Source organism: Peromyscus leucopus, chromosome 2 (assembly GCF_004664715.2).
Source record: "Peromyscus leucopus breed LL Stock chromosome 2, UCI_PerLeu_2.1, whole genome shotgun sequence".
NCBI lineage: Eukaryota > Metazoa > Chordata > Mammalia > Rodentia > Cricetidae > Peromyscus > Peromyscus leucopus.
Genome location: NC_051064.1, coordinates 18,524,416 through 18,552,260, shown reverse-complemented (window position 1 = coordinate 18,552,260; position 27,845 = coordinate 18,524,416). Strand labels below are relative to the sequence as shown.

The 27,845-nt window shown below is 37.5% G+C and overlaps 1 protein-coding gene across 1 annotated transcript; it reads right to left on the bottom strand.

Annotated features, from left to right (window-relative positions):
• Positions 1-1,794: 1,794 nt before the first annotated feature.
• Positions 1,795-27,845, bottom strand: Cibar1 (CBY1 interacting BAR domain containing 1). Its single transcript, XM_028871600.2, has 9 exons — positions 27,598-27,845; positions 26,913-27,147; positions 24,729-24,797; positions 24,008-24,109; positions 21,668-21,673; positions 20,031-20,135; positions 7,229-7,342; positions 3,192-3,311; positions 1,795-2,030 (listed from the first exon to the last, which is right to left on the bottom strand). The coding sequence occupies exons 1-9, from the start codon at positions 27,828-27,830 to the stop codon at positions 1,947-1,949; spliced, it is 1,068 nt and encodes a 355-aa protein (XP_028727433.1). The 5' UTR covers positions 27,831-27,845; the 3' UTR covers positions 1,795-1,946.

The window sequence follows — 27,845 nt, the reverse complement described above, 5'->3', positions numbered from 1 at the left end:
TGAGAATGACTTAACCACTGATAATCATAATTTTTATTAGAGATGCCAAATTATGGGCTATTTAACATGCTGAATTTTTGTCCTGGGAATTGAACCCAGGTTCTCATCACGCATGCTAGGCTAGTGCTAACCCCCAGCCCAGCTGTCACATTCTTAAATGTAGTTATATCCAAACTGGTTGTATAAATAGTCATGGTGGCCTTGTTTTTGCCTTACTGCCCACAAAAAGTAAAATGTGGTGTAATATTCCTTTTGTTTTTATATACATATATGTATACATTTTTCTTTGTTATTTGTTTTTTTGAGACAGGGTTTCTCTGTGTAACAGCCCTGGCTGTCCTGGACTTGCTGTGCACCTGGCTAGCCTTGAACTCACAGACAACTGCCTGCCTCTGCCTCCCAAGAACTAGCTAGGATTAAAGGTATATGCCACCACTGCCAGGTGTATGTAAGTAATCTTAATGTTCTTTTTTCAGTATCATGTAGACCATGCTGGTCCTGAATTCAACTGAAGTCAAGGATGACCTTGAACAACTGATCCTCCTGCCTGTGCCTTCTTTGTGGTGGCATAACGGGCTTGTATCCCCATACTTAGCTCTTGTTCTTAGAACATTCTCTGAAGTACCAGCAGCAGCTGTAAAACCAGAACTGTTGGCTGTATTAGGCATTAACTTGACAGATGAGGCAGTTGCTGCTTGAGAGATGTTACTATTTATTGAGCAGCAACAGAAATCCCATAGCTGTTTCCACTCTGAAACCCTAACATCAAATTTGAATACTGACCAAAAATATAAAAATTGAGTAATAATCTCAATTTCTCAACTACCTAGGGCTTTAAAGTATTCTGAGAAAAAGTACCAAAGTAATCTTAAAAGTATTCTCAGGAAGCAATACTTTAAATTTTTTTGTTTTGAATAATTGCTTTGAGATTTTAAAAGCGTAATTCTTTACCAAAAGAAAAAGAAATGTCAGATATAATGTAAGTTTATGGATTTAGGAATAAAGTATATACATGTTTATTGACTCTGGTGGCCTGATTAGAGTGTGTGTAGTGGTTTATGGCATTCAGTGATGAGGGAAGCAACATTTCTAATTACTTGCCTTCCAAGAATTAGTGACTTGTACAAGTAGAATATACAGTGCTTTAGAGTGAGAGCAGTTTTGTTTTAAAACCAGGAAGGTTGAATGTGGCCTTTTTAAGTTGGAAATTTAAGCATTATGTACGTTTATAAAATACAATGTCAGTGTCCCATACCTTTAATTTAGCTATATTTTTGCTGAAAACACTAAATTTACATACCAAATGGTGAAACATAAGGTTATAATAAAAGTACAAGAAGCAGTCTTTTTATGTAAAGCATTATGACATAGAATTATTCACTGACCTGGTATTTAAAACCCAAAGTTTTAACCTAAAAGAAACTGAAAGGAATTATTCAGTCTGTTGTTACCTGCTTCCTTTTGCATCTTTAATAGGTGTATATATATACTGCATTAAATCTGAAATGCTTTGAAATACATAATCCTTTTTTTAATAGAACATATACAGAAAAATACACTACTATAGAGAGGATGTTGAAAGACTGGTATGAGCTGGATAGTGATGCACACCTTTAATCCCAGCACTCAGGAGACAGAGGCAGGCAGATCTCTGTGAGTTCAAGGCCAGCCTGGTCTACAGAGTGAGTTCCAGGATGGCCAGGGCTACATAGAGAAACCCTGTCTCGAAAAATAAAACAAAAAAACCAAAAACCAAAACAACAAAAGACTGGTATATAACATTAAAAAAAATCATTTTTTTTTTGTGAGCATAATTTCCTTTAATCCCTCCCTCCCCATTTCATAATAGTGTATCATTCTGAAGTTTAACCTGTCAAGTGAGTATAAAGTGATCCTGGATTTCAAGCCATTTAACATGAAAATGGAAATGTGAAGTTTTCTTAAAATTAGTTTTCATCTTCTGTCACATCTAATTCTTCATCATCTTCATCTTCTACTTGTTGGTCTTTCCTTGTTCGACAGGTGGTTATCTGTTAAGAATTAACACATGAAAAAATAAAAACATGTTTTTACATATTTGGCATCTTTTTTACGTGTCCTTATAGGAAAGGGAATGTAGAACAACTATTTCAGAAAATGACTAAGTTCCCTGTGAATTTTAAGATCGAAGTCTCCATTTATCAGTATATATGAAGTTAACCATATTTGATTCCAGTAGTATGCTTCAGTAACATAAAGTTCCATTACTGTGTATTGTGAATGTTAAAGTAAGTTAAACAATCCTTGCAGTATCTGAATGAGAATCATCAAGTTGATGTCAGTTAGCAATACTGACAATAGAAATAATGTGGAATGAGTTGAGAACCAACTCACTTGCTGTACATCTTATTCTTAGCTATCTTACTGGGTCAACCTCTCTTAGGGTTTTCTGTGCCACCCAGGAGACACTGGGCAATGTTTGGACATTAGAGGTGGTCACACTGTGGATATGGATTGCTAATGACAGACATTACTCAACATCTTTACAGTACACATACAGACAGTATCTCTACCCAACCCCCAAGTACCTGATCTCAAGTTAGTAAGTATTAAAAATACCCTAGTATACAACACTTAGCTCTAAATAGAATTTTGTATGGAATATGTGTGTCAAGGCTAAAATAATAGAAATGTAATTTGGCTAAGGGGAAGAGATAATATAAAACAAACAATGCACAGAATCCAGTGGCAGGAAGTTTGACCTTTAGCAATTTTACCTAAAATTGTATTTTGAGATTGTTTTATTCAGTTTTAAAATTCTGGGGCAATATCAGATTTTAGCACATTACAGTTATGGTTGTGACTGTTGATCTAAAGAGCTATGTGTCTGGGTCCATGAACATTTAGAAAAAGACACGTTTGGTAAATTTTCTACACAGATTAATTAAACTCACTGTTTGATTTTCAAATTCGATACTAGACACAGCAAATCTACATTAGCATTGTTTTGTCTTTCCTATCTGTTTCTTCAGTGTTCTGTCTCACAGAGTAGTAGAGTGTGATTATAGAAACTTTTCATCATTTTCAGAGGAGAAACTATGGCCAGAAATAATTAATACATTGTTTGAGGTCACATAACAAGAGAAACCCTTTTAGTACTCAACAGTTCCAAAGGCGGCAACTCAGATTCCTTTACAGTTTTTTCAGCTCACCTGTCCAGTTCCAGATGTGCATTTAGCTGATACTGATCTCTGAAGAGGTGACTTTGAATTTGCTCTTACAATATCTAAACGAGATGGATAATCTGGTAGATACAGAGAATTTCGGAAAACCTATTGCAATGTAAAACAACATTATAAAGTAGATGCTAAATGAACATCTAGATAACCAAATTATATTCTTAAATGTGAGTTATTGTAAGCTTAAGAGGAAAAATTACAAATCTAATCAAGTTGGAAAAGGATAAAATTCCACTAGAATCATGCAAGTTGATAAAAGATGTACAGTAGTAAATAAAATCATTTGATTGAGGCAATGGCAAACTAGTGTGTTACACATTTATCTTTGGTTCCTTTTGCTTTGCCTACTCACTGTAGGAGTGTCACTGCGCACAGTTTACAGTGGAGCCACCCTAACCCTAACATGGATACCAATATCATTTGAATCTAAACTTGTCAGCACTCAAATGTTGTCAGTGTTTCTCAGGCCTTCCTATCTTTTATACTTACCCCATATTTCTAACAGATAAAGAGTCAAACACCTCCTTCCAAACTCTTTATTCTAATTTTTTCCAATGTGTATTTGGCCTTCACTGGTTTCCATAGGTTTCCTCTAGAAAGTAGTTCTCAACCTTCCTAATGCTGAGGCCCTTTAATACTGTTCCTCAGGTTGTGGTGACCCCTAATCATCAAATTATTTTTGTTGCTACTTCATAACTAATTTTGCTACTGTTATGAGTCATTAATATCTGTTTTCCAGTGGTCTAGGGGCGACCCCTGTGAAAGGGTCATTTGACCCCCCAGAGGGGTTGCCATCCACAGATTGAGAATCACTGCTCTAGAAACAAGCATCTACTCAGTCTTTTTTTTCTTATTTTATTACTTCAAGGTATAACTTTTAAAAACCTGATCAGTTACTTTTTACTTCAACCACCTGCCCCCTGCGACTAGAATTGGACATTCACCCCACAACAGTTGCTCATCAGAATCCCTAAATCTTTATCTTCCTCAACCCCAACTTTCCCTCTTCCCATGATGTCACAAGTCACTGCTATCTTGCTTCACCTGTTCACAGCCAAATCATGCAGAAAGTGCCTATCTCGTCTACTGCTTACCTCTTAAATATGGTTGAAGGGTTTTGGTCACTTAATTTTTCCTTTGCAGTGTTTAATGTCTTGCCAACTAATGAATTCTCTGTATACTTCATATACCTTTTATTATAGACTAATAGAGTCCAAAAACATGTTCTGAGATGAGGAAATGTTTGATGGCCAAAAAGGCCCTAGCAATGTGTGGCTGCTAACCACTTGGAATGGTCTGTGTGGGATTTTGATTTTTTTTTTAAGAGAGCCACATAAAACTTGTCCTATTATATTGGGTGTAGCCTCAGTTTTATAATGAAAGGCTTTATACCTAGCAGTATGGGCAAAACCTTAATTTCTTACCTGAAGTACTTCTACATACTGACCACATGCCTTTCTTCACAGCCTATTTAACCTGATATTACTGCAGACAAAATATCCTCAACTAAAAACCCTTTTTGTGGCTCTTACCTACCAGAGTCAAATGTTTCAGGTGACCTTCAGAAGCCTAGTGTCACTCAAACTTAGAGAACTAACTTATGTGGGGGAATGGACATGATACTGTGCCTCTTTATTGCTGGTTCCTCAGCAGGATATCTCTACAAATTTACCAATCCCTAAGAGCCAAGTCAAATGTTATCTTTCCCCTTTCCAGTAGCCAGCGGCTCCTATTCTTACTCTCAAGGGTAATTGTTATGTTACTATCTTTAATCAGATGTCTCCACAACTAGCTTTAAGTTTCTCGTGAAAGGAACCTTGTTTTATCTTTGCCACTCTTCCAAATAAATGGTGCTAATTAAATTCACTTTTGCCCCATGAATGCTAACACAAACATAATCCCCATTTTGTGGAAGTAAAGAACCAAACTAAGGACTGTCCCTTACATTCTTTTAAGCCAGTGGTTCTCAACCTTCCTAATACAGTGACCCTTTAACCGTTCTTCATGTTGTGGTGACCTCCAACCATAGTTATTTTGTTGCTACTTCATAACTAATTTTGCTGTTATGAATCGTAATGTAAATATCTGTTTTCTGATGGTGTTAGGTGACTCCTGTGAAAGGGTCATTCATCCCCCAAAGGGGTCATGACCCACAGGTTGAGAACCACTGTTGTAAGCCTTCCACTACTGCAGAATACAAATGGAATCATGGGGTTCAATTTAGGATATAAGAACTGTATTTCAGAGTAGCTGAATAAGTTAGCAGATTTTACATTGAGGTCACACTGACATCCAGGTATAACAGATGGGTGGTTCACTGTCACCTAGTATTGAGAGGGAATATATTTTTGTTTGAACACTAAACTTTTCTAAGAAAGAAACATGATATGGAACCCTTGAGATAAACTTTAAACAAGTATTAAGATGAAACCTTTTGCTGTAAAAACAACAGATTTACAGAAAAATGAATGTATTGACAGTGTATTTCTCAACATGATCCAAAAATCAAGGAGCAATCACAAGATCTGGATATCCTCTCAAATGAAAGCACAGTAATTATTCTTGAAGTGGGCCTGAGAAATACTATTTATGTGAGGAACAAGGTAGTTTGTAATAAGTGCAAAAAGTTAGCTGCTGCACAAATAAATGTATGGTTCTCATAAAGTATGACTACGAAGAAAAACAAGTTATGTCCCTCTGCATTTTTCTTGTTTTCAAGAAATCTTTAGGTTATATGAACGCATATTATTATACTTCCCCTGGTCCCAGAGTCACGTATGCTAAATGGTATAGGTTGAGGGTCATGTTTCCAATCATTCATGCTAAATGTTTAAAGTACATTGCTCTTCGTTCACAACAGCCTAAGGACCTTTGTATTATCTACGCCATCATAAGGGTTTTGCTAGGGATCCTCATCTCAAGCTCCTTTGGCTTTAAGACTGGAACTTTCCATCACACACCCCACATGTTATGGGACTGGTTGAATTATAAAATTTTAATGGCTACATAGAATTTTTGTTTCCTTTGATAACACTGGTAGATTGTAATTTGGTTTGACAATATGGACTATTTCTTATTCATGATCCTAGTACTTAGAATGGTGCTTGGCATAATAGGTGCTGAACAAACCAGTTGTTGCTTGGACATCTTAGGAGGTAAGTGGCATAATTTTTATTTTATCATGAAGATGAAGTAAAGAAGTTAATTTATTCAGTACTATTCCACTGGAATGTGAAGGAAACTGTTCAAAAATACATCTGCTACACAACACTGAAACCTTTAGTTTTTCATCTGTTTTTTTCTACACAACCTACTTAGCTAGCTGAGTAAGAGCCGTGATGACTTTAAAGGACATATCTAGGGACTCTGGGATGAGGAGGACAATTTGAAGGGCCAGAGAACTGAACTTGAGTATCAGTTCACAGGTCAGGAATGTTAGAAAAAGGAGACTGTACTTGGAAAGGGGACTCCAGTTTTGCAGGAAAAGTAGATCACTTGAGTCTGCTACTCGAAGCAGGAAATGGTGCAAGTCACCTGTCCTCAACTATCGCTGTAGCCTTGAGTACAAAGCCTTGAGAAGAGCATTCTGATAGACTGCTGGAGTCCACTCCCACCTGTGCCACTAACTAGCGAACGACCCCTGGTAAATTTCTTCACTCTCAGTTTTTCTCATCCTTAGAGTGAGGACAAGTTTTATTAAAGTTGGTGGATTAATTAGCATAGTTAAGATACACAGAACTGTTCAAAGTGATGATTACCTAAATATTTGCTACTATTTTATTATTGTCATGTAAAAGCCTGATAATCTTTTAAAGAAGAAAACATGGTAGGAGTAAAGATTAAACGTTAGCTTGAGTACTTGAAGAGAGTGTCATCTGTTAACAATGCATAAATGGAAAAGCACAAAAGACCAGTTACTTGGGTTACACACGACAACATAATTACCTATACAAACTCAAACTCAAACATTTCCACACTAGCAGAAGAATTGAGTTTAGATGTAGACCTACCTCTAGATCTTCATCCTCATCAATCTTTTGTATATTTTGGTATGCAGCAGTGAAGACCTCTAAAGCTTTGCCATGAAATAACATTTCAATTGTGATAAACTCAGAAAATATGTTCTGAAAATCAAAGATTGGAATTTTAAAGTCATTTAAATTGTTTTTATGTACTTAAGAGTTTATTATAGAACCATAGAGTTTTATATTCTCCATTATATAGTCTTAGAATTTTATGAAAGAACAAGGTGTCGGTTTTGTGCAGGACAAACCATAACTGAAATAAGTATGTGAAGACTTTTTATAGCAAAACATTTAAATTGTGCAAAGTGTTGCCTTAATCACTATTCACTTCTTTCTCTTTTAAAAAATTCTCTTTTTAAGATAATTTACATTTGAATGAAAAAAAGATGACTAAATGTGAATGACTATATACTTCAGTACTACATCCTATAAATATTCATGTTGAAGTTTTGAAGTATATTTATACAAATATGTACAAATATATATATTTATATAAACTATACAAGACTGGCTTCTGAGATAAGACATGAAACTATGACCAACAATAATTGTTACTCTATGATGTACAACTGAGTATCATAATGAATAGGACTATGTTTAAGATACACGTGGGATTTCATAGTGAGCATTTCCGGAGATAGACAGGATACCTTAAAAGATTGAATGGCTTCTGACTAGGAATTAATTCCTTAATTGTCAGTTTCCCTAAGAAAGGGTCAAAAACCCACAGAAGAATGATGACATTGCTCTACTGTGTAAGGGTCACATCAGTAAGACTCCAGAAAAATGAAACCTTTTCAACAAAGGGGATACCAAAAGAACGGAACTGAACCCTGAGCTCATACAATGTGAACACTGGTGCACTGTAGACTATACATGAACGAAAATGACAAAACTTAGAGGGAAGCTGAGAGAGGTCACCACCCGCTTTGGCAATGGATTTTTAGCTGTGACACTAAACCACAAGCAATACAAAAACTGAATAGATGTTACACAAATTGAAAATATGTGTTCACATAACACAAGAAAGGAAAGACAGCTGACAGAATGTGATAAAACAATGACACCTATTATTTAGTAAGCAACTTGTATCCAGAATATGACAAAAAACAAAAACAAAACCACCTTTACAACCCAATTGAAAGATGGACAAAGAACTGAATGGGTGTTTCTCTAAGGGAAATATATACAAATGGTCAGTAAACATTACTGAGGGCTAGGAGGTAGTAGTGTACACCTTTAATTCCAGCACTTGGGAGGCAGAGGAAGGCGGATCTCTGTGAATCCCAGGCCAGCCTGCTCTACAGAGTGAGTTCCAGAACAGCCAGGGCTACACTGAGAAACCCTGTCTCCAAAACAAAACAAAAAAGAGTTACTGAGGATTATGAAAACTACAGTGAGATGCTACTTTATACACACCAATATGGCTACATAAAAATTCTAAGAAGTACTGAGAAGTCAAAAGAATTGGGAACCTTTATTGAATGCTAGGAAGGATATATGACAAAGCCATCTTGGAACAGTCTGGCAACTCCACAAATAGTTAAGTGGTTACTGCATGATCCAGTGATTTTGCTCCTAGTTCTTATATATACATAAGAAATGAAAATGGTGGGAGCAATTAAATTAGCCATTACTGATTAATGGATAAACAAATAGTATTGTACAGTCAAATTCATTTGGCCAAAACCAATGAAAGAATGATGCATGCTACAACATGGATAAGCCTGCAAACATTCTAAGTGAAGCAGAACATACAAAAACTGTTTCTTTCATGGTGGAATGTCCAGACCCTATCCATAGAGACAAGCTCCACCGTGGTTTCTTAGAGCTAGTAAGCAGGCAGAGAGGTAAAGCTAAAGTGTATGAAGTTGAGATGATGAAAATGTTCCAAAACTGGTGATAGTGGTGCACACCCTAAAAAGCAGTGAGTTGTATGCTTTTGAATTATATCTATATCATTTCTTCAAAGGTGATGTTTTCTCTTGCTCCTCTCTCCCTGTAAACACCAAGAGACTTTTTCGAGGGGACAATATTGCAGACAAGAAGAGGAACTTGGACACACTGTGTAGCTCCTCCATCTGATTCTGCACTCATTTTCTTTGCCCTAGTTTTATGAGCAGGAAATTTATAACACCTGTATATAAACACTTTATAACACTTGCATGTGGGCAACAAAAGTGAACCCAAAGATCACAGATTTCACATGAAAAACATTCGCAGGTGCAAGGAAGGGTTAGTGGTTAAGTGGCAAAGGGAATAATTCTTCATTCTCAATGTTCAGGTCAATGCTAATTTTCTTAGAACTCTTAACCCTAAATTTGACAAAGAATGTCAGCCTTCCCATATCCTCTCAGCTTGGAAAAGATATCTATTTCAGAATACCCTCTTTAGATACTCTGAGTACTAATTTGCTATTACATAGCACAGTATAGACCATGTGACTTAATTTAGAGGCCAAAGCTCTGAAATGTTTTAAAACTCATCAGGCAATATTCAATTGCTTTTAAAGATGAATTACCTACAACTATCAGATAATTCTTATTTTATTGACAATACAGCAAAATAACAGCTGTTACAGGAAATTTGCAGTGAGCCAAAAAAATCCTTAATTTTTAATAGCATATAAAATGATCATTAAGCAGTATTTAAGACATTTCAAAGACGCCTAAAACAATGTCATCAAAGACATGCTGAAAAGTCAAGTCTGCAGGTTTGTCATACAATAAAAGCAGTTTTGAAAATTTGGAACCAAACTAGCTTATCATTGTGGATACAATTTATGTTCCTGTCCTAATTAGAGTTACTATTGCTGTGATGAAACACCATGACCAAAAGCAAGCTGGGGAGGAAAAGGTTTATTTGGCTTCCACTTCCACATCATAGTCCTTCACTGAAGGATGTCAGGACAGGAACTCAAAGCATGAACCTCAAGGCAGGAGCTTATGGGAGGGGTGCTACTTACTGGCTTGCTCATCATGACTTGCTCAGCCTTCTTTCTTAGAGAACCCAGTACCACCAGCCCAGTAATGGCACCACTCACAATGGGCTGGGCTCTCCCCCATCAATCACTAAGAAAATGCTGTAATTTGGGTCTTATGGAGGCATTTTCTCAATTGAGTCTGCCTTCTTTCCAATGACTAGCTTGGGTCAAGTTGACATAAAATTAGCACAGTTATTTTATTAATCTTTTTACATCTTTGAAAATAATTTTATGCCATAGATATTAATAGCAGTCTACTATAATGGAAATCGCAGATTTAAAAACACAACTGGTTTACAGTTCATATTTTTGGTTGGAGTTCCCTGAATAAGTTACTCTGTGTATTTGCTTACTTTTAGTAACTATTTTAAAGTTCGGTTGGTATAAATGGAACACTTGGTTTAAGGTGCCAGGAATGGTATCTGATACATAAATACATGTTAGCTCCGTTAAGAATACAGCCCCTTGATTCTGGACCACAACTCCAGGAGAAGACTTCTGCTTTATTGGAGGCCATGCTGGCAACTAGAGACCACAGGTAAGATAATGCCCATTGCTGTAAGCCACAAGAAAATGTAATGGAATTCAGCTACTATCATAAAAGCTACTACTTGGAAAAGTCAAAGACTTCTCTAAAGGTCAAACCATGGCTTAAGACGTCTTGGTGATGTTTTAGCTTTGTGTGTGTGTGTGTGTATTAGCTGGTTCCTAAAATGATTTTCTTGTGTACTTCCAAGAACTCCTAATAGTGTATTTATCTAAAATGTCTATCAAGCATCCAAGGCCAAACGAAACAACACCTGTCTCCTAGGTCAGGCGGATAGCTTTATTTCTTGTGCAATTTAGGGTGAGACCCTCCTTCCTTATACAACCTTACTAACAGACTCCTAACTTCTTACCTAACCACTTATAGGAATGTAGACTGAGCACATGGATCCCTTTTTGATATACTAACTGGTCGTTAGCATGACCTCTTTTACCACTCCCCTTTTGGGTTGTAAAAGAAAGCCTGGTGGTCACTGCCTGAGGAAGATTCTTACCTGCCTTTATGACCCCATAAGAATTCAAGCCTGGTGATCTTGCTTGACCAGCAGAGGGTTGCTATTGCTTGGATTTATAACTGGATTCCTGAGACTTAGGGAGAACTGAGAGAATAAGGAGATGAGGAGGAGGAGAGAGAGGAAAAGAGAATGGAATAACTAGATGGGTAAGAACTGGAGAGGAATGAACTAAGATGAGGAAGAACTAGATTAGAGGGCTAGAAAAGAATACTAGAGGAACAAGATGGAAGATGAGGAAGAGCCAGATGGGGAAGAACAAGACAAGGAAGAACAAGATGAGAAGGAGATGGGAGAGGAGCTAAGATAGGAAGGAACTAGATGGATGAGAACCTAGATGGGGCAGAACTAAGATGAGAGAATTAAGATAGAACTTAGAGGGGACAACAGATAAAGGTAGAGACAAATCAGGCAAGAAAGGAGCTAGGCATGAGAGCAGAATAGAAGCTGTGTAGAGAGATGTGACACAGAATAATAAAGTGTATGGACTTAGGAGTTTCTTGTACATAGATTCACTTCTTTTCATCAAAGATAAAATTATCAGCTGGTTGTAGATTCTTCCTGGACCCTGGGAGGGGATTATCATGGAGCTGGACACCATAGTCCTCGTTAGCCCACTGTCTGCTAACACTCCTTTAAGCCCACACCAGTCCCCAACAGCACCCTTTCCCCTGGGCTCCCTATCCCACAACTGAAGCAGAAGACTTCTGCTTTACTGGAGGCCACAATATAATAGGAACCACAGAAACCAAGCAGGTACCCAGAACCCCAGAGGCTACAAAGGAGGTACTTGGAACCCTAGAAGCAACATTGGCATTGAACACCCCAGAGGTTATGCAGGTAGCAAAAACCTCAGTGGAGACACCCTACTGGATCTAAAGTCTAACTGGTCACCAGAACCCCAGGCCACTCAGGCCAGAAAACCAGAAAGGAAACAGAACCTAAGCACCTAAACCTATAATAAGCCCAAACCCAGATGACTACAGGCAATGTAAAAACACAACAGCCAGGGCAATATGGCACCACCAGAACCCAGCTATCCTATGACAGCAAGTCCTGGATATTCCAACACAGCTGAAACACAAGAAAATGACCTTAAATCCAATCTTAGGAAGATGACAGAGGCCCTTAAATGAATAAATCCCTTAAAGAAATCCAAGAAAATACAAACAGGTGAAGGAAATGAATAAAACTGTTCAATACCTGAAAATGGAAATAGAAACAGTAAAGAAAACAAACTCAAAATTCTGAAGATGGAAAATCTAGGTAAGTTAACAGGAACTACAGGTGCAAGCAACACCAACAGAATACAAGAGATGGAAGAGAATCTCTGATGTAGAAGATTCAATAAAAGAAACTGATACATTGGCCAAAGAATATTAAATCTAAAAAGATCCTGACACAAAACATCCAGGAAATCTGGGACACGATGAAAAGACCAAACCTAAGAATAATAGGAATAGAAGAAAGAGAAGATTCCCAGCTCAAAGACCCAGGAAACATTTTCAACAAAACCACAGAAAATTTCCCTAACCTAAAGAAAGAGATGGCTATAAACATACAAGAAGTTTACAGAACACCAAATAGATTGGACCAGAAAACAAAGTCCTCCACCATACAATAAAGCACTAAAAATACAGAACAACGAATATTAAAAAACTGCAAAGGAAAAAGACCAAGTAACCTATAAAGGCAGGCCTATAAGAATTACATCTGACTTCTCAACAGACTCTAAAAGCCAGAAGGGCCTAGACAGATGTCTTGCAGACTCTAAGAGACCACAGATGCCAACCCAGACTGCTATATCCAGTAAAACTTTTAATCACCATAGATGGAGAAAATAAGATAATCCATGATAAAACCAAATCTAAATAATATGTACAAATCCAGCCCTATAGAAGCTACTAGAAGGAAAACAATCCAAGGAGGTTGTCTTCACTCAAGAAAACATAGGAAAATAATTTCATACCAGCAAAACCATAAGAAGTGCTTACACACACACACACACACACACACACACACACACACACACACACACACACACGCACATACATGCACATACACACCATCACCACCAACATCAAAATATTAGGAATTAACAATCACTGGTTTTTAATATCTCTCAATATTAATGGATTAAATTCCACAATTAAAAAAACACAGGTTAACAGAATGGATGCAAAAACAGGATCCATCATTTTGCTGCATACAAGAAATACACCTCAACATTAAAGATAGCCAATACCTCAGAGAAAAAGGTTGGAAAAAGATTTTCCAAGCAAAAGGAACCAAGGAGCAAGCTGGTATATGTAGCTGAAAGTTTTCCTGTGTCCCACCCAGTCCTGCAGCCGCTCAGACCCAAATAAACACACAGAGGCTTATATTATTTTTTAAGCTATACGGCCTAATGGCTCAGGCTTCTCGCTAGCTAGCTCTTACATCTTAAATTAACCCATTTCTATAAATCTATACTTTGCCACATGGCTTGTGGCTTACCAGTACTTTACATCTAGTTCTTCTGGTGGTGGGTAGCAGCATCTCCTCTGCTCTGCCTTGTTCCTTCCTCTCTCTAGTTGAAATGTCCTGCCTAACCTTATTCTGCCTCACCATTGGCCAGCTTTATTTCAAGGCAAAATGGTCTTTCAGGTTCCTGCTTTGCAGGAGACTGCCAGACATTCTACAGGACACAGAAGTGACTGAGAGACTAGGCCTATGGGCTGAAAAATGGATGCCCTATCGTTGCAGAGGAACTTTGGATGACTATCTAGACAGGCAGCTGTCTCTGTCATTTCCAGAATTTTAGAAGTTGCTTACAATGCATTTCCTGTTTACTTAGGTAATGTTAATATCTTTATGGGGTCTTTGATGTAGTTGAAAACTAGATAGTTACAATTAATTTTGCTTAGTTATGATAAAAGATAAATTAGATATGAAACTTTAGACTCACAAATATAGGATAGATAAAATATTTTCTTTAATTTGCCAAATACAAATAGACTAGATATTGTAACTGTAATTCTTATTTGATAAACTGTTTTGTTATACGTAATTTTACTATGTTAAAATTAAAACCTTCCTTTTTGATTAGACAGAAAAAGGGAAGTGCTATGGAATGTCATTCTGTATGCTGTGAATGTGGGTTGCTCTGATTGGTTGATAAATAAAATGCTGATTGGCCAGTAGCCAGGAAGGAAGTATAGGCAGGATAAGTAGAGGAGGAGAATTCTGGGAAGAGGAAGGCTGAGTCAGGAGTCACCAGTCAGACACAGAGGAAGCAAGATGACAAGGCAGAACTGAGAAAAGGTACTAAATATACCTTGTGGCTGAATATAGATAAGAATTATGGTTAATTTAAGTGTAAGAGCTAGTCACTAATAAGCCTGAGCTAATGGCCATACAGTTTGTAATTAATAGTAAGCCTCTATATGTTTATTTGGGTCTGAGTGGCTACAGGACCAGGTGGGAGAGATTCATCCTGACCGTAGGGCCCAGGCAGGACCGGAGACACTTCCAACTACAGGTGAAGCCATTCTAATATCTAACAAAATAGACTTCAAACCAAAATTAATCAAAAGAGATAGGGAAGGACATTTCATACTCATCAAAGGAAAAATCCACCAAGATGATTGTAGCACGAATCTTAAAAGGTCTTTTAAATAAAAACAAACCTGGAGCCAGATATTGGGGTGAATACTGAAAGATCAGAGAAACAGAACAAACCATAGCTAACCTTACCTCAATAACTTCTCAGCTGATCCTGTTTCCTCAAACTGGAAGTCTCTGAGTCCTCATCCAAATGGATCTCAGCTGAACTGCTGCTGAAAGCCTAAAAGCTTAAAGGCTACTTCCTGGTTTTCACTCCCTATATACCTTTCTGCTTCCCGCCATCACTTCCTGGGTTAAAGGTGTGTGCCACTATACCTGGCTCAGTTTCCAGTGTGGCCCTGAAATCACAGAGATCCAGATGGATTTCTGCCTCTAGAATGCTAGGTTTCAAGGCATGTACTACCACTACCTAACCTTTATGTTTAACATTGTGGCTGTTCTGTTCTCTGACCGCCAGATAAGTTTATTGGGGTGCATAATATATCAACCACATTTCCCTTTTTTTGTTTAAAATAAAAGTTATAGCTAATATAAGAAAAAGTATATACAATAAGTATATACAATATGTACAGTCAAGAATTACATTAACGTCGGGCGGTGGTGGCGCACGCCTTTAATCCCAGCACTCGGGAGGCAGAGGCAGGCGGATCTTTGTGAGTTCGAGGCCAGTCTGGGCTACCAAGTGAGTTCCAGGAAAGGCGCAAAGCTACACAGAGAAACCTTGTCTCGAAAAACCAAAAAAAAAAAAAAAAAAAAAAAAAAAGAATTACATTAACAATGTCTAGTCCATTAACATTTGACAAATTCAGACAAAAAATTTCATTACTTACCCTATTTTGGTGAGTACAAAATTTGTATGCAATATACAAAAGTCCAATCCAATGTAAAATTTTTAAAACAAGTAATTCCTTTTTAAAAGTAGATTCAATAATTTACCTTTTTATCTTATCAGATGATGTTTCAGTTCTGAACATCTATGCCCCAAATGTCAAGGGTACCCATATTTGTAAAAGAAACATTACTAAAGCTTAAGTTACATATTGAATTTTACACATTAATTTTTGGAGACATCAATACCCAACTCTCACCAATGGACAGGTCATACAGACAAAAGAAATAATGGAGCTAACAGATGTTATGTCTCAAATGGACCTAACAGACATCTAAAAACATTTCACCCAAACAAAAGAATATACCTTCTTCTCAGTACCTCATGGAACCTTCTCCAAAACTGACTATACACTTGGTCACAAAGCAAGTCCCAACAGATACAAGGTAATTGCAATAACCTCCTGTATCTTATCAGATCACCATGGATTAAAGCTGGATTTCAACAACAGAAACAACAAAAAGCCTACAAACTCATTGAAACTGAGCATTTCTCTACTGAATCACCACTGGGTCAAAGAATAAATAAATTAAAATAAATAAATTAAAGACTTGCTAAAATTCAATGAAAATGAATGCGTATCATACCCAAATTTATGGGACCCAAAGCAGTGCTAAGAAGAAAATTCATAGCACTAAATGCCTTCATGAAGAAATTACAGATATCTCATACTAGCAACTTAACAACACACCTGAAAGCTCTAGAATAAAAAGAAGCAAACACACCCAAGAGGAGTAGATGGCAGGAAATAATTAAACTCAGGACTGAAATAAATAAAAGAGAAACAAAGGGAACAAACGAAGAATGAATAAAACAAAGAGTTGGTACTTTGAGAAAATCAACAACATAGACAAACCCTTATCCAAACTAACCAAAAAGCAGAGAGAAAATATCCAAATTAACAAAATCAGAAAGTAAAAGGACATAATAGACACCAAGGAAATACAGAGAATCATTAGGTCATACTTCAAACACCTGAATTCCACAAAATTGGAAAATATAAAAGAAAGAGTTATCACCTACCAAAGTTAAATCAGGATCAGATAATTTAAATAGATCTATTGCCCCTAGTGAAATAGAAGCAGTCATTAAAAGTCTCTCAGCCAGAAAAAGCAGTGCCAGATGGTTTTAGTGCAGAATTCTACCAAATCCTTCAAGGAAGAGCTAATATCAATACTCCTCAAATTATTCCAGAAAATACAAACAGAAGGAACATTGCCAAATTCATTTCATGAGGCCACGCTCATCCTGATACCCACAAAAAGACTCACCAAAGAAAATTACAGACCAAGTTTCCTCATGAACATTGATGCAAAAATACTCGAAAAATACTCACAAACCAAATTCAAGAACACATCAAAAAGATCATCCACCATGATCAAGTAGGTGTCATCCCAGAGATGCAGGGATGGTTCAACATATGAAAATCTGTCAATGTAATCCATCATATAAACAAACTGAAAGAAAAACCACATGACCATCTCATTAAATGCTGAAAAAGCCTTTGACAAAATATAACACCTCTTCATAATAAAAGTTTTGGAGAGATCAGGGATACAAGGGACATACTTAAATATAATAAAAGCAATATAAAACAAGCTGACAGCAAACATCAAATTAAATGGAGATAAACTCAAAGCAAAATCAGGAAGAATACAAGGCTATCCACTTTCTTCAAACCTATTCAATATAGTACTTAAAGTTCTAGCTGGAGCAATAAGACAACTAAAGGAGATCAAGGGGATACAAATTGGAAAGGAAGAAGTCAAACTTCTGCTATTTGCAGATGATATGATAGTATACATAAGTGACCACAAAAATTCTCTCTGAGAACTCCTATAGCTGATAAACACCTTCATGGAAGTGGCTGGATACAAAATTAACTTAAAAGAAAAAAATCAGTATACAATATACAAACGATAAACTAGCTGAGAACGAAATCAGGGAAACAACACCCTTCACAGTAGCCACAAATAATATAAAATAACTTGGTGTAACTCTAATCAAGCAAGTGAAAGACCTGAGTAACAAGAACTTCAAGTCTTTGAAGAAAGTTATTGGAAAAATATCAAAAGACGGGAAGATCTCCGATGCTCACAGATCAGTAGGATTAACATAGTAAAAATGGCAATCTTAAAAAAGCAATCTACAGATTCAATGCAATCCCCATCAGACTTCAATGCAATCCCCATCAGACTTCAATGCGATCCCCATCAGAATATAACACAGTTCTTTACAGACCTTGAAAGAACAATACTCAATTTCATGTAGAAAAATAAAAAACCCAGGATAGCTAAAACAATCCTGTATAATAAAAGAACTTCTGGATGTCTCACCATCCCTGATTTCAAGCTGTACTACAGAGCAATAGAATAAAAACCAAGCAGTATTGACATAAAAACAGAAAGGTTGATCAATGGAGTCGAATCAAAGACCCAGACATATATCCACATACCTATGGACACCTGATTTTTGATAAAGTAGCCAGAAATATAAAACGAAAGCATCTTGAGCAAATGGTACTGGCCTAACCGGATATCTGCATGTAGAAGAATCAAACAGACCCATTTATCACCCCCCACAAAATTCAAGTCCAAGTCGACCAAAGACCTCAATATAAAGCCAGACACACTAAACTTGATAGAAGAGAAAGTAGATAATAGCCTTGAACACAGTGGCACAGGAGACAATTGCCAGAACAGAACACCAACAGTGTAGACAGTAAGAGTGGCAATAACTGGGACCTCATGAAACTGAAAAGCTTCTGTAAGGCAAAGGACACCGTCTAATGGACAAAACGGCAGCCTACAGAATGGGAAAAGATCTTCAGCAACCCCACATCTAACAGAGGGCTGATATCCAAAATATATAAAATCTCAAGAAACTAGATATCACCAAACCAAATAATCCAATTAAAAAATGGGGTACAGATCTAAATAGAATTTTCAAAAGAGGAATCTCAAATGGCCAACAAAGACTTAAAGAAATGTTCAACATCTTCAGCCATCAGGGAAATGCAAATTAAAACTACTTTGAGATCCTATCTTACACCTGTCAGAATGGCTAAGATTATTAACTCAAGTGATAGCTCATGCTGGCGAGGATGTGGAGCAAGGGAAACACTCCTCCATTGCTGGTGGGAGTGCAAACTTGTGATATATTGTGTCCCCCATTATACTGTGCACTCTAATAAAGCTTATCTGAGGATCAGTGGAAAAAGCCACCCACTATATTAAACATAGAAGTCAGGCTATGGTAGCATACGCCTTTAATCCTAGCATTAGGGAGGCAGAAATCTATCTGGATCTCTGCGAGTTCAAGGCCACACTGGGGAACAAAGCCAGGCATGGTAACACATGCCTTTAATCCCAGCACTAACCATAGAGGTCTGGAGGTTTGTACAGACAGACAGAAAGTGATGTAGTTTGCCGGAGAGAGAAAGTGAGATGCAGAACAGAAAGGCATATAGGTGTGGGAATACAGGAAGTAGCTCTCTTTGGCTGAGGATTTCTAAGTGGTAAGAGTGTGGTTGGTTTCTTTCTGTTTTTCTGATCTCTCAGTTTTTCACCCCAATATCTGGCTCTGGGTTTTTTATTAATAAGACTGTTTAGCAATTTGTCTTACACAAACTTGTACAGCCACTTTAGAAATCAATATGGTGGTTTCTCAGAGAACTGGGAATTGATCTACCTCAAGACCCGGCTACACTACTCTTGGGTATATACCCAAAGGTCATTCCACCATACCACAAGGACTGAACTGACAACCAGGGAGCCTGCATGGGACTGACCTAGGCCTCCTGCATATATGTTACAGTTGTGTACCTTGATCTTCAGACTCCTCTAACAGTGGGAGCAGGGGCTGTCTCTGACTCTATTGCCTGTTTTGGGTACTCTTTCCTCCTACCTGGTTGCCTGGTCCAGTCTTAATAGGAGAGAATGTGCCTAGTCTCACTGCAACTTGATATATCATGGCTGGTTGCTATCCATGGGAGGCTTGCCCTTTTCTGAAGAGAAAAGGAGGAGTGGATGGGGGTCGGGAGGGTGACTAGGAGGAGAGGAGGGAGGAGAAATTGCAGTCAGGATGTAAAAAAAAAGTAATTAAAAAAAAAAGATTACAGCTCCTATAATATGTCATTGTATTCATAATAACACTTGATATATTTTGGTCTATAATTTTTTTTTTTTTAACTTAAGGACTCTGGGCTAACTTTAAGTAACATTAGAAAACATTCTGTATTAAGTTAATTACCTTTATGTCCTTCATTTTCTGCTTTTCAAAATTGTCAATAGTTTCCTCCAAATGACGACTTGTTCGGGTGGCATCAATCGTGGCTCTCTGTAATTCAGTTTCTGCCTAAAAGGGAATCCCCCAACAAAAGGAAAGATTCCAATCAGAATCCATGTCATTGAATCTTTTGGCAAAAGGTACCATTTCAGTGTTGGCTTTTTCTGGCATAAAGTGTAAACTGTTCAAATTTACCTTTTACCACATACAATGAAAGAACTATATTAAACGATATACGCACTAGAGAACTTTAAGTTTGCTAAATGACATTCGGTCTCAAAACAAAAATCCTGTCTTGAAAGCTGGTTTCTCTGGTGCCCTGGGGATCACCGTTCTCTACTACTCCCTCCAGTCCAGTCTGTGCCCCTTATCAGCCTCTCCTTCATTTAATCTTCGCTCCTTCACCCCCACCCCCAGAGACAAGACTTGGCTTTGGTTGGTATTTTCAATGCTTTCATATTGTATCTGTAAAATAACGATGATCTCACAAGACTGTTTTATATATTAAATGAACTAAATAAATCTTTGTGAAGGACTAAGAGCACACAGTAAAAAGACCTATAGCTATAACAATTTCCACTACACAGAATCAAATTTTTTATCACAATATACAAGTGCTTGAGGCTAGTGACACTCAAGTATCTTATCACAATTTACTTTTAAGAGTTCCCCAAATGCATTAGATATATAATTTTTGTGACAGAGTCTCCCTATATAGCCTGGGCTGTCCTAGGATTCTCTAAGCAGGCTGATCATGAACTCACATTCTTCTGCATCTGCCTCTTCACTGCGGTGATTACAGGTATATGTCACCATTATCTATATCTGTATCTATATCTATATAGTTTTGGAATATATATATCATGGTCTATGCTGGCTGTAAGCTTATTATCTGGTGGAAGATAACTTTGAACTTCTGATCCTACTTTTACCTTCCAAGTAATGGGATTACAGGCATGTACCATCAAGCTAAGCTCAATCAGATCAATCAGATTCTTACAAGCTAACAAAAGTGCATTGTTTTGGTTTGGCTTATGGATAAATACATATGTCAAGTTTTAATGTGTTGCTTTATACATGGTGACATACACCCCAGACTGTCAAGATCCATGTTGTAAAACCAATTATCATGGTTACTATCTAAATATTGCTATTTACTTGTGAATTGCAGCTACAGAGATTTTCAAAAAATTGTTTCCTAAGTTACCCTAGTTGCATATCAAGAATTCAGGTACACATTGCAGCAATATATACTGTTAAGTGCAGAAAATTCCAATTTAATCATGTTATTTCTCTTTAAGCATCTCTTCCTTTAGGACAATAGTTGCCTCCACACATTAAATGTTAAGCAGTACCAACAATTAAAAAGATATACCTCAATTTTAAGATTAAATTATTCATAATAAAGTTTTGTGCATTATACTAAAATTATATTTTCTCTAAAGTGAACTGTATAAAAAATTGGCATTTGTCATCAAAGTTTTGAGATGTAATATTCTGACATTTAGCTATTGCTTTCTCTTAAAAGAATCTGTAAATTGAAACAAGTAAAAGGCTTTACTCTCAGGATCCATTTCTTGACACACCATTTTATTGCCCACCTGCGACTGAAAATTTTCATAAAGGAAAAAATACATTTCAAAGAGAACTGAACATTTTTAAATATACTTATATACCTTTATAGTACTGCTCTTACAATTAGTGTAAGTATACAACTTTAAGATACTATGCATTTAAAGGTATATCAACTTTTATCTGTATCTGTTTATATTTAGTACTGCTCTTACAATTAGTGTAAGTATACAACTTTAAGATACTATGCATTTAAAGGTATATCAACTTTTATCTGTATTTGTTTATATTTACCATATAAAGCATAGTTTTTAAAAGCAAAGACTTTCAACTTAACCCTAACTAGTATTAAAAACTATAAAAACTATTTAATTTTTTTTCTGTACACTTCTGGCCTTTTTTTTAAAAACAGAAAGTTCAAATGTAGAGCCCCTTTGGAGAGCTGTTCTGAAAACAGTTGCTGTCAGTTACTTGATGTCTGATCATTCTTTTCTGAGACTATTCAAGATGACTCCTAATGATTATTATATTATATAGATAGGCAGTTTTTTGACTTTTATTGTGTGATCTTGTCTTTGCCTTTCTCATTTCCTGATATTTAAGTTTAAAAATTGGGAAGGAATCTCTGTAGACCGTCTAAAGGAAAACATGGGGAAGTAGAAGCCACAGCTGGGATCTTTATATTCCAGCTTCTAGGAATTTCAATCCATTTCTAAAGTCTGAAATCCTCTTCCTGAGCACAGAACTCAACCAGAGTCATTCTTTAGCAAAGAAAAATGTACATTTGTGATAATTATTATATTACTGAAAATTGCTCAAAATTCTACAATGAACCAATCTTGAGTATGTTAAGGTACAGTTCCATGAACAGTTATCAGCATAGCCAGTAGAGTTGGTCAAAACTTTCAGACTGTCACAGACTGTTCAGAAGTCATCTGGTGCCTTGGGGTGGAGAGGTGGATCTTAGGATTATAGTCACCAAAAGAAGGGACTCCACTCTGTTTCCATATTGAACTTCAGCATACTTCTGAATAAATAGCTCAGTTGTAAGGGTCTACCCTGTAAAAATACTATAATGCTCTTCACCTTATATTTTAATTTTTACACTGAATACCTTTACATGTACACTGTCATTTAGGTTCTAGTTTCAGGTTGTCAGAATCCTTCTGCAGATCTATTTAGAGAGCAGAACAATTCACCTGTAACTCACTTAGGTTGCTTTCCCCCATCTTTTTTTAGGTGTGCCATAAGGACTACCTCCTTCCTCTACAGCCGCGCTGATATAGCATGTAAAGGTCAGCAAAGTTAGACTTCGCAGCAAATTCACTTCTGTGCTCAAGATCGTATGAACGCTTACGATTCAATCAACAGCTATGCAGGATTTCAGGTAGAGCTCTTTTCCCTAAGAACAAAACAAATGTTGCTTCCTGACTTAATTCTCAAACACCGGTGATTCCCTAACCTCTGGCAGAGTGGTCAGGCATGGATTTGTAGCAGTCTCAGGTTTGTCCAGCTTGTTTCAAACAGACTCTAATTGGAAATCTTAAGCTGCAATAAATGTCCAACAAATGTTCTGCACCAGCCCAATTGAACTGCCTCTCTGCTTTTTCTTGTTTCAAGCAGAAGGTTGGTCCAGAGGAAGACGGGCCAGACAACCAGTAGAGCCCCAGATCACTGCGTGGGGGACTGGTGGGGGACTGCCTTCAGCACTGCAGGTGTTCTCCAGCCTCCAGTGCCCACAGAGCCACTCCTTAAGTGGAGTCTGGCTGGGCTGGCAGTATCAACCTTGAGTAGGAAGGAGACACAGGTAAGGTAGAATGGGGAGGGGCCACAGGGAGAAGGTAGTGCTAGCACTGTATGTTTCTGCTGTTCAGGGAGTAATTTGTTTTCTAGAAGCTCCATTTTACAGCAAACACTCCTATTTAGATACTATAGTGTCTTGCTATGACCTTAACTATACTCAAATCTCCCGAAGGTTTGACTGAAAGTTATAGCTATGGTTTCATGTATTTTTTTTTTTTTTAATTTGATGAAGGCCATTGTGGGAATTTTTCCTCCTTCCTTAGAAGGAGATAGGGCATTGAGACATTAGCATTTACTTTTTAATTTACTCTGAAAACATCTACATTTCTGAGTGGATTTGGGCATAGTCTATCTGAAAAATGAGAAGGATTGGATCAGGAAGAATAACTACTTTACATCTGGCTACTTTTTATTGTGAGGATTCCTAAGTGGGTTTCTTTTTTGCCACTGACAGGAGAATTCTCCACACACTTAGAACTAGAGATATATAATTTCCATATACATTTACTTTTGTACTGCATACCTTATAAAACTATTTTTTTTTAACATCAAAATCCAAAGGATACAATCACATGTCGATCGGATGGGTTTCGTTGGCGAGTCCTTTCTAACTGAGATAACTGTTTGGCTTCTCGATTTCTTGCTGTTAATGTTGCTTTGAGATCATCCTGAAAATAAGCATTTTTGTTAATAAAACTTTCTAACTTAAAAAATAAAACACTCTGTTAAAAATGAAAGAATGCTTCTTGTTTGATCTAGGCACTGTGAGTACAGGAGTTATGAGTACTGTACAATGTGTGTGTGTATGCACACGAGAGCATGTATTTCATTGATATTTTCTCAAAATAAGATACAATATAAGTAGAAAACGAACCATACAAATTCATGACTATAATTTTGGTTGTGGTGATGCTTAAAAGAGCACATGTATTCATGAAATCCAAACATTGAAAAAATAAGCATTTTATTGTGTGTAATTTTACTCCAATTTGATTTTAAAAACATTTTGTCAGATTTTAAAAATACAAGTCACCTGCTTTAAAACAAAAATATATAAATTCATTACATATTTTAAAAATTTTCCATAATAATGATTTTTACTGCTAGAGTAGAATATTAGTATACTTAGCAAATTTGGTAAACATGCTTTATTATTTTTAAAGATTCAAATTTTTTTCAAAGTATGTAAAAACAATAGCTCATGTTATTTTTGTATTTGTTATGAAAAAGAAAAAAAAAACATACCTTGTCATACTACCAAATGGATTAAAAAATGGATTTACTTACCCGTTTCATTTTTACAATGGTTCCATAAGCTTTCAGCGGTTCAACTACTTTGGCTTCAAGCCTTTCAACCTATTGAAAATTATATAAAATATAACTGAAAAGAAACATAGAAATATCAAAATTTAAATACTGAAATAAAATCTATCCTGTTTAATCTGAAATAAATACTATAGACATTAATACTTTTGGAATTTTAAGTTAAGATGATACTCTATGACAACTTTATAAAAGGATAATCATCTGGATATTACTAATATTCATTAAAAACGTAAACCATACAGTAACAGCCACAGCCTGACAGGAATGTGCCTGGCACTTCTAAATGCTCATCCTTGAACAAGCACAGCATTCACCTTACAGCTGTAGTTCCCAGGAAGTTTGAAGACATCTATAGTTTTAGGACAGTTACCATTTTCATGTGTTTAAGTAGATATTGTCAGGAATTACAGACATTGTCTCCTAATTCCTATAACCCAACTTTTCAGAAAAACTGAATCTGAAAGATACAGTGTTACTAAGAACATTTAAGGAAACACAACTCTCAAAAGCAAACAGCTTGGGGATTATTGTATTAGCTGCATTTCTTTAGACAGCCATTTATAAGTTATAGGAGCCTAGAGAACAAGGTAAGTGAGATTGGTGTTACTCATCGGCCAAACTGTACACCTGGTCTTTTTATCTAGACTTAAACACTTTCTCATACTCATTTACATTTTTATCAAAAATAATAGCAATTCTCTTACTAGCACTAGTAAAAGGAATGGGAGAAGGATCTTTTCTACAAATACATATACAAGAAAATTATGGGGCACTGAAACTTTGTCAGGGTGGGTAATCAGATGACAGCTACTGCTTAAAACAAACGTTTTTTACAGCAAATAAAATGCTTTTTAAAAGGACACATTTTTACCTCATCAATGCATTTTCATTTCATACCTAATCAATGAAATTTTGTTTCATATGTATTTTTTAGTTTCTGGAAATGGATGTTTCATTTTAAAAGATTTTAGGAAAATGTAAAAAATAGATTCCCATCAACATTTAAATATTCAGAATTCTGAAATCAGAGTTATGAATATTCAGGACAGTTTAATGTATCCCATTTCTGATAACACACACTATGTGGATTAGCCAAAGCTGTCCTAACAGCTTCTGTTTCTTTCCCTTGCCTACCTTTGTCCTGTTCATTAGCACCTCCACCATTTGGTAAGCAGGAAACAGAGCACAGCAAATGCAAATCAATTCACTTTGCTATTTGATAAGTAGCATAAAAAATTTCTGGAAAGGGGAATTATTGGTGAAATAGGACTTTAGGATTATCTGTGACTAAAAACTACTTTTGAAACATTGAATCACCAATTACCATGTATAACTGAGCATTGCTTGTTATAGAAGAAATGTATGCCAAGAACTCAACATTTTCCTTACAGTATCCGGGAGTGATTAGTACTCAAATTTTGTAGGAATAATGATGATAAGTTCAAAATTTTTTGGTAACTGAAATTTGTTTTAGGCTTTAAAAATGAAAAAGAACAATGGCACTTGTTACAAAAGTAAAAAAGCAATGGAGTTTAAACTTGGCGACGTTTGTAAGTAAACTAGTATTTAAAAGAAGTATGGGAAAGGGCTTACGAGGTATCAAAGTAAGAAGACTGGGGTTTTGCTGTTGTTGTTTTAAGAAAGAGCCCACAAGAGCAAGGCTCTGGTCGGTCCCTCAAATCAACCACACAGCCAACTCTCAGATGTATCCTTTGGTTTTGCTTCTGTGTTATAAACCACAGCTTTCCGATTGGTCAACTTTCAAACCATGAGAATATCAGCAACATGTTGCCCATTTACAGCATTCTCATCTCTTGGCATTCTATAAAACGCACTTGATGCACACGGGACACACATGCGATTTCCTTCCCTATGAGCGCTGTATTTGCCACCTTTTCTGAACCTGTAACCAAAATTGGCAAATGAATAGGGAAATTCAAGACTTCAAACACACCTTAGGTTTAGTTTGAAAGCTGTCAGGTCATAGAAAGATTCCCTATAGTGGACTCACGTGGTATAGACAGGAAATGCATTATCAAGTGTGCATTCGCCTCTGTTAAGATACGTTACAATGAAAACGTCTCCAGAATTCCTATACATTACTTCTTGGACTTATAATAATGACACCAAGACCGCACTTCCTACCTCTGCTTGGCGGTAATCTTGAAGTTTGGCAAACTCATCGGCAAAGTTTTTCAGACCCTGCTTTAAATTTGGGGTCTCGGTAGAGGCATACACGTTGATTTCATTAACCAGGAGGTCGGCTTTGTCTCGCAGCCTGGCCGTTTTCCGTACATAAGCAGCAAAGATTTGGCAAAGCTCTCCAAAATGCTTCTCCACATTTGTGACAGCATCCTGCAGTTGTTTTGTTTGAGCATCTCTAGAAAAAGGAGACACTGTTCTTAAAACATTAAGATGGTGCCCCGTCAATTTTATATGCAAACACCCCGAGGCCCAACCTTCCCAACTCTCCCGGAGGCCCGCCCTTCTCTAGAAGCCCACTCAGTTCTTGAACAGTGCAGGCCCCGGGTTAGGCCCCGGCCGTGCCCGCCGAGAAGGGGAGGCAGAGGCGAGCCGTGGCCCGGGCACCAGCGGCCTCCCGGGCTCTGTACCTCGGCGGGGCCGGGCCAAGCTCAGGAGGATGGGTCGGCCGGGAGACTCTCTCGGCCCGGTACTCGCTGCAGCCCGGAGAAGGACGGGCTGCAGAGCGCCGCGGGGACCCTGCGGCCTCCTCACGCCCCGGCCGGCTTCCGATCCCTGGGCCCGGCTCCCCTCGCCCACCCGGCCCTCTCCCTCGGGCGGCCTGCAGGACGAGGCCCCGGGCGGTTACCGGTCTTCCAGGTTGCGCCTCCACATCTTGCCTTGCGCGCCGCCGGGGACCCGGGGTGGGAGCCCAACGAGCGCGGCTCCGGGGCGCCAGGGCGCGCGGGAGCTGGAGCCGCCGCCACTTCTACCGAGAGGCGAGAGCGCGCTGTGCGCGCCGCCGCGCCTGGCCGGCGTTTCCGTGGCAACGCGGCGGGCGCCCCTGCGGTCAAGGGCAGGGCAAGGGAGACCAGAGGGCATTGGGCAGAGGGACCA

Coding starts and splice junctions, on each gene's coding strand:
- Cibar1 (XM_028871600.2), bottom strand. CDS start 27,830: ATGCCCTCTGGTCTCCCTTGCCCTGCCCTTGACCGCAGGGGCGCCCGC. Junction 24,110..24,728: donor CCATTGTAAAAATGAAACGG/GTAAGTAAATCC, acceptor GCTTATTTTCAG/GATGATCTCAAAGCAACATT. Junction 2,031..3,191: donor GCACATCTGGAACTGGACAG/GTGAGCTGAAAA, acceptor AATTCTTAACAG/ATAACCACCTGTCGAACAAG.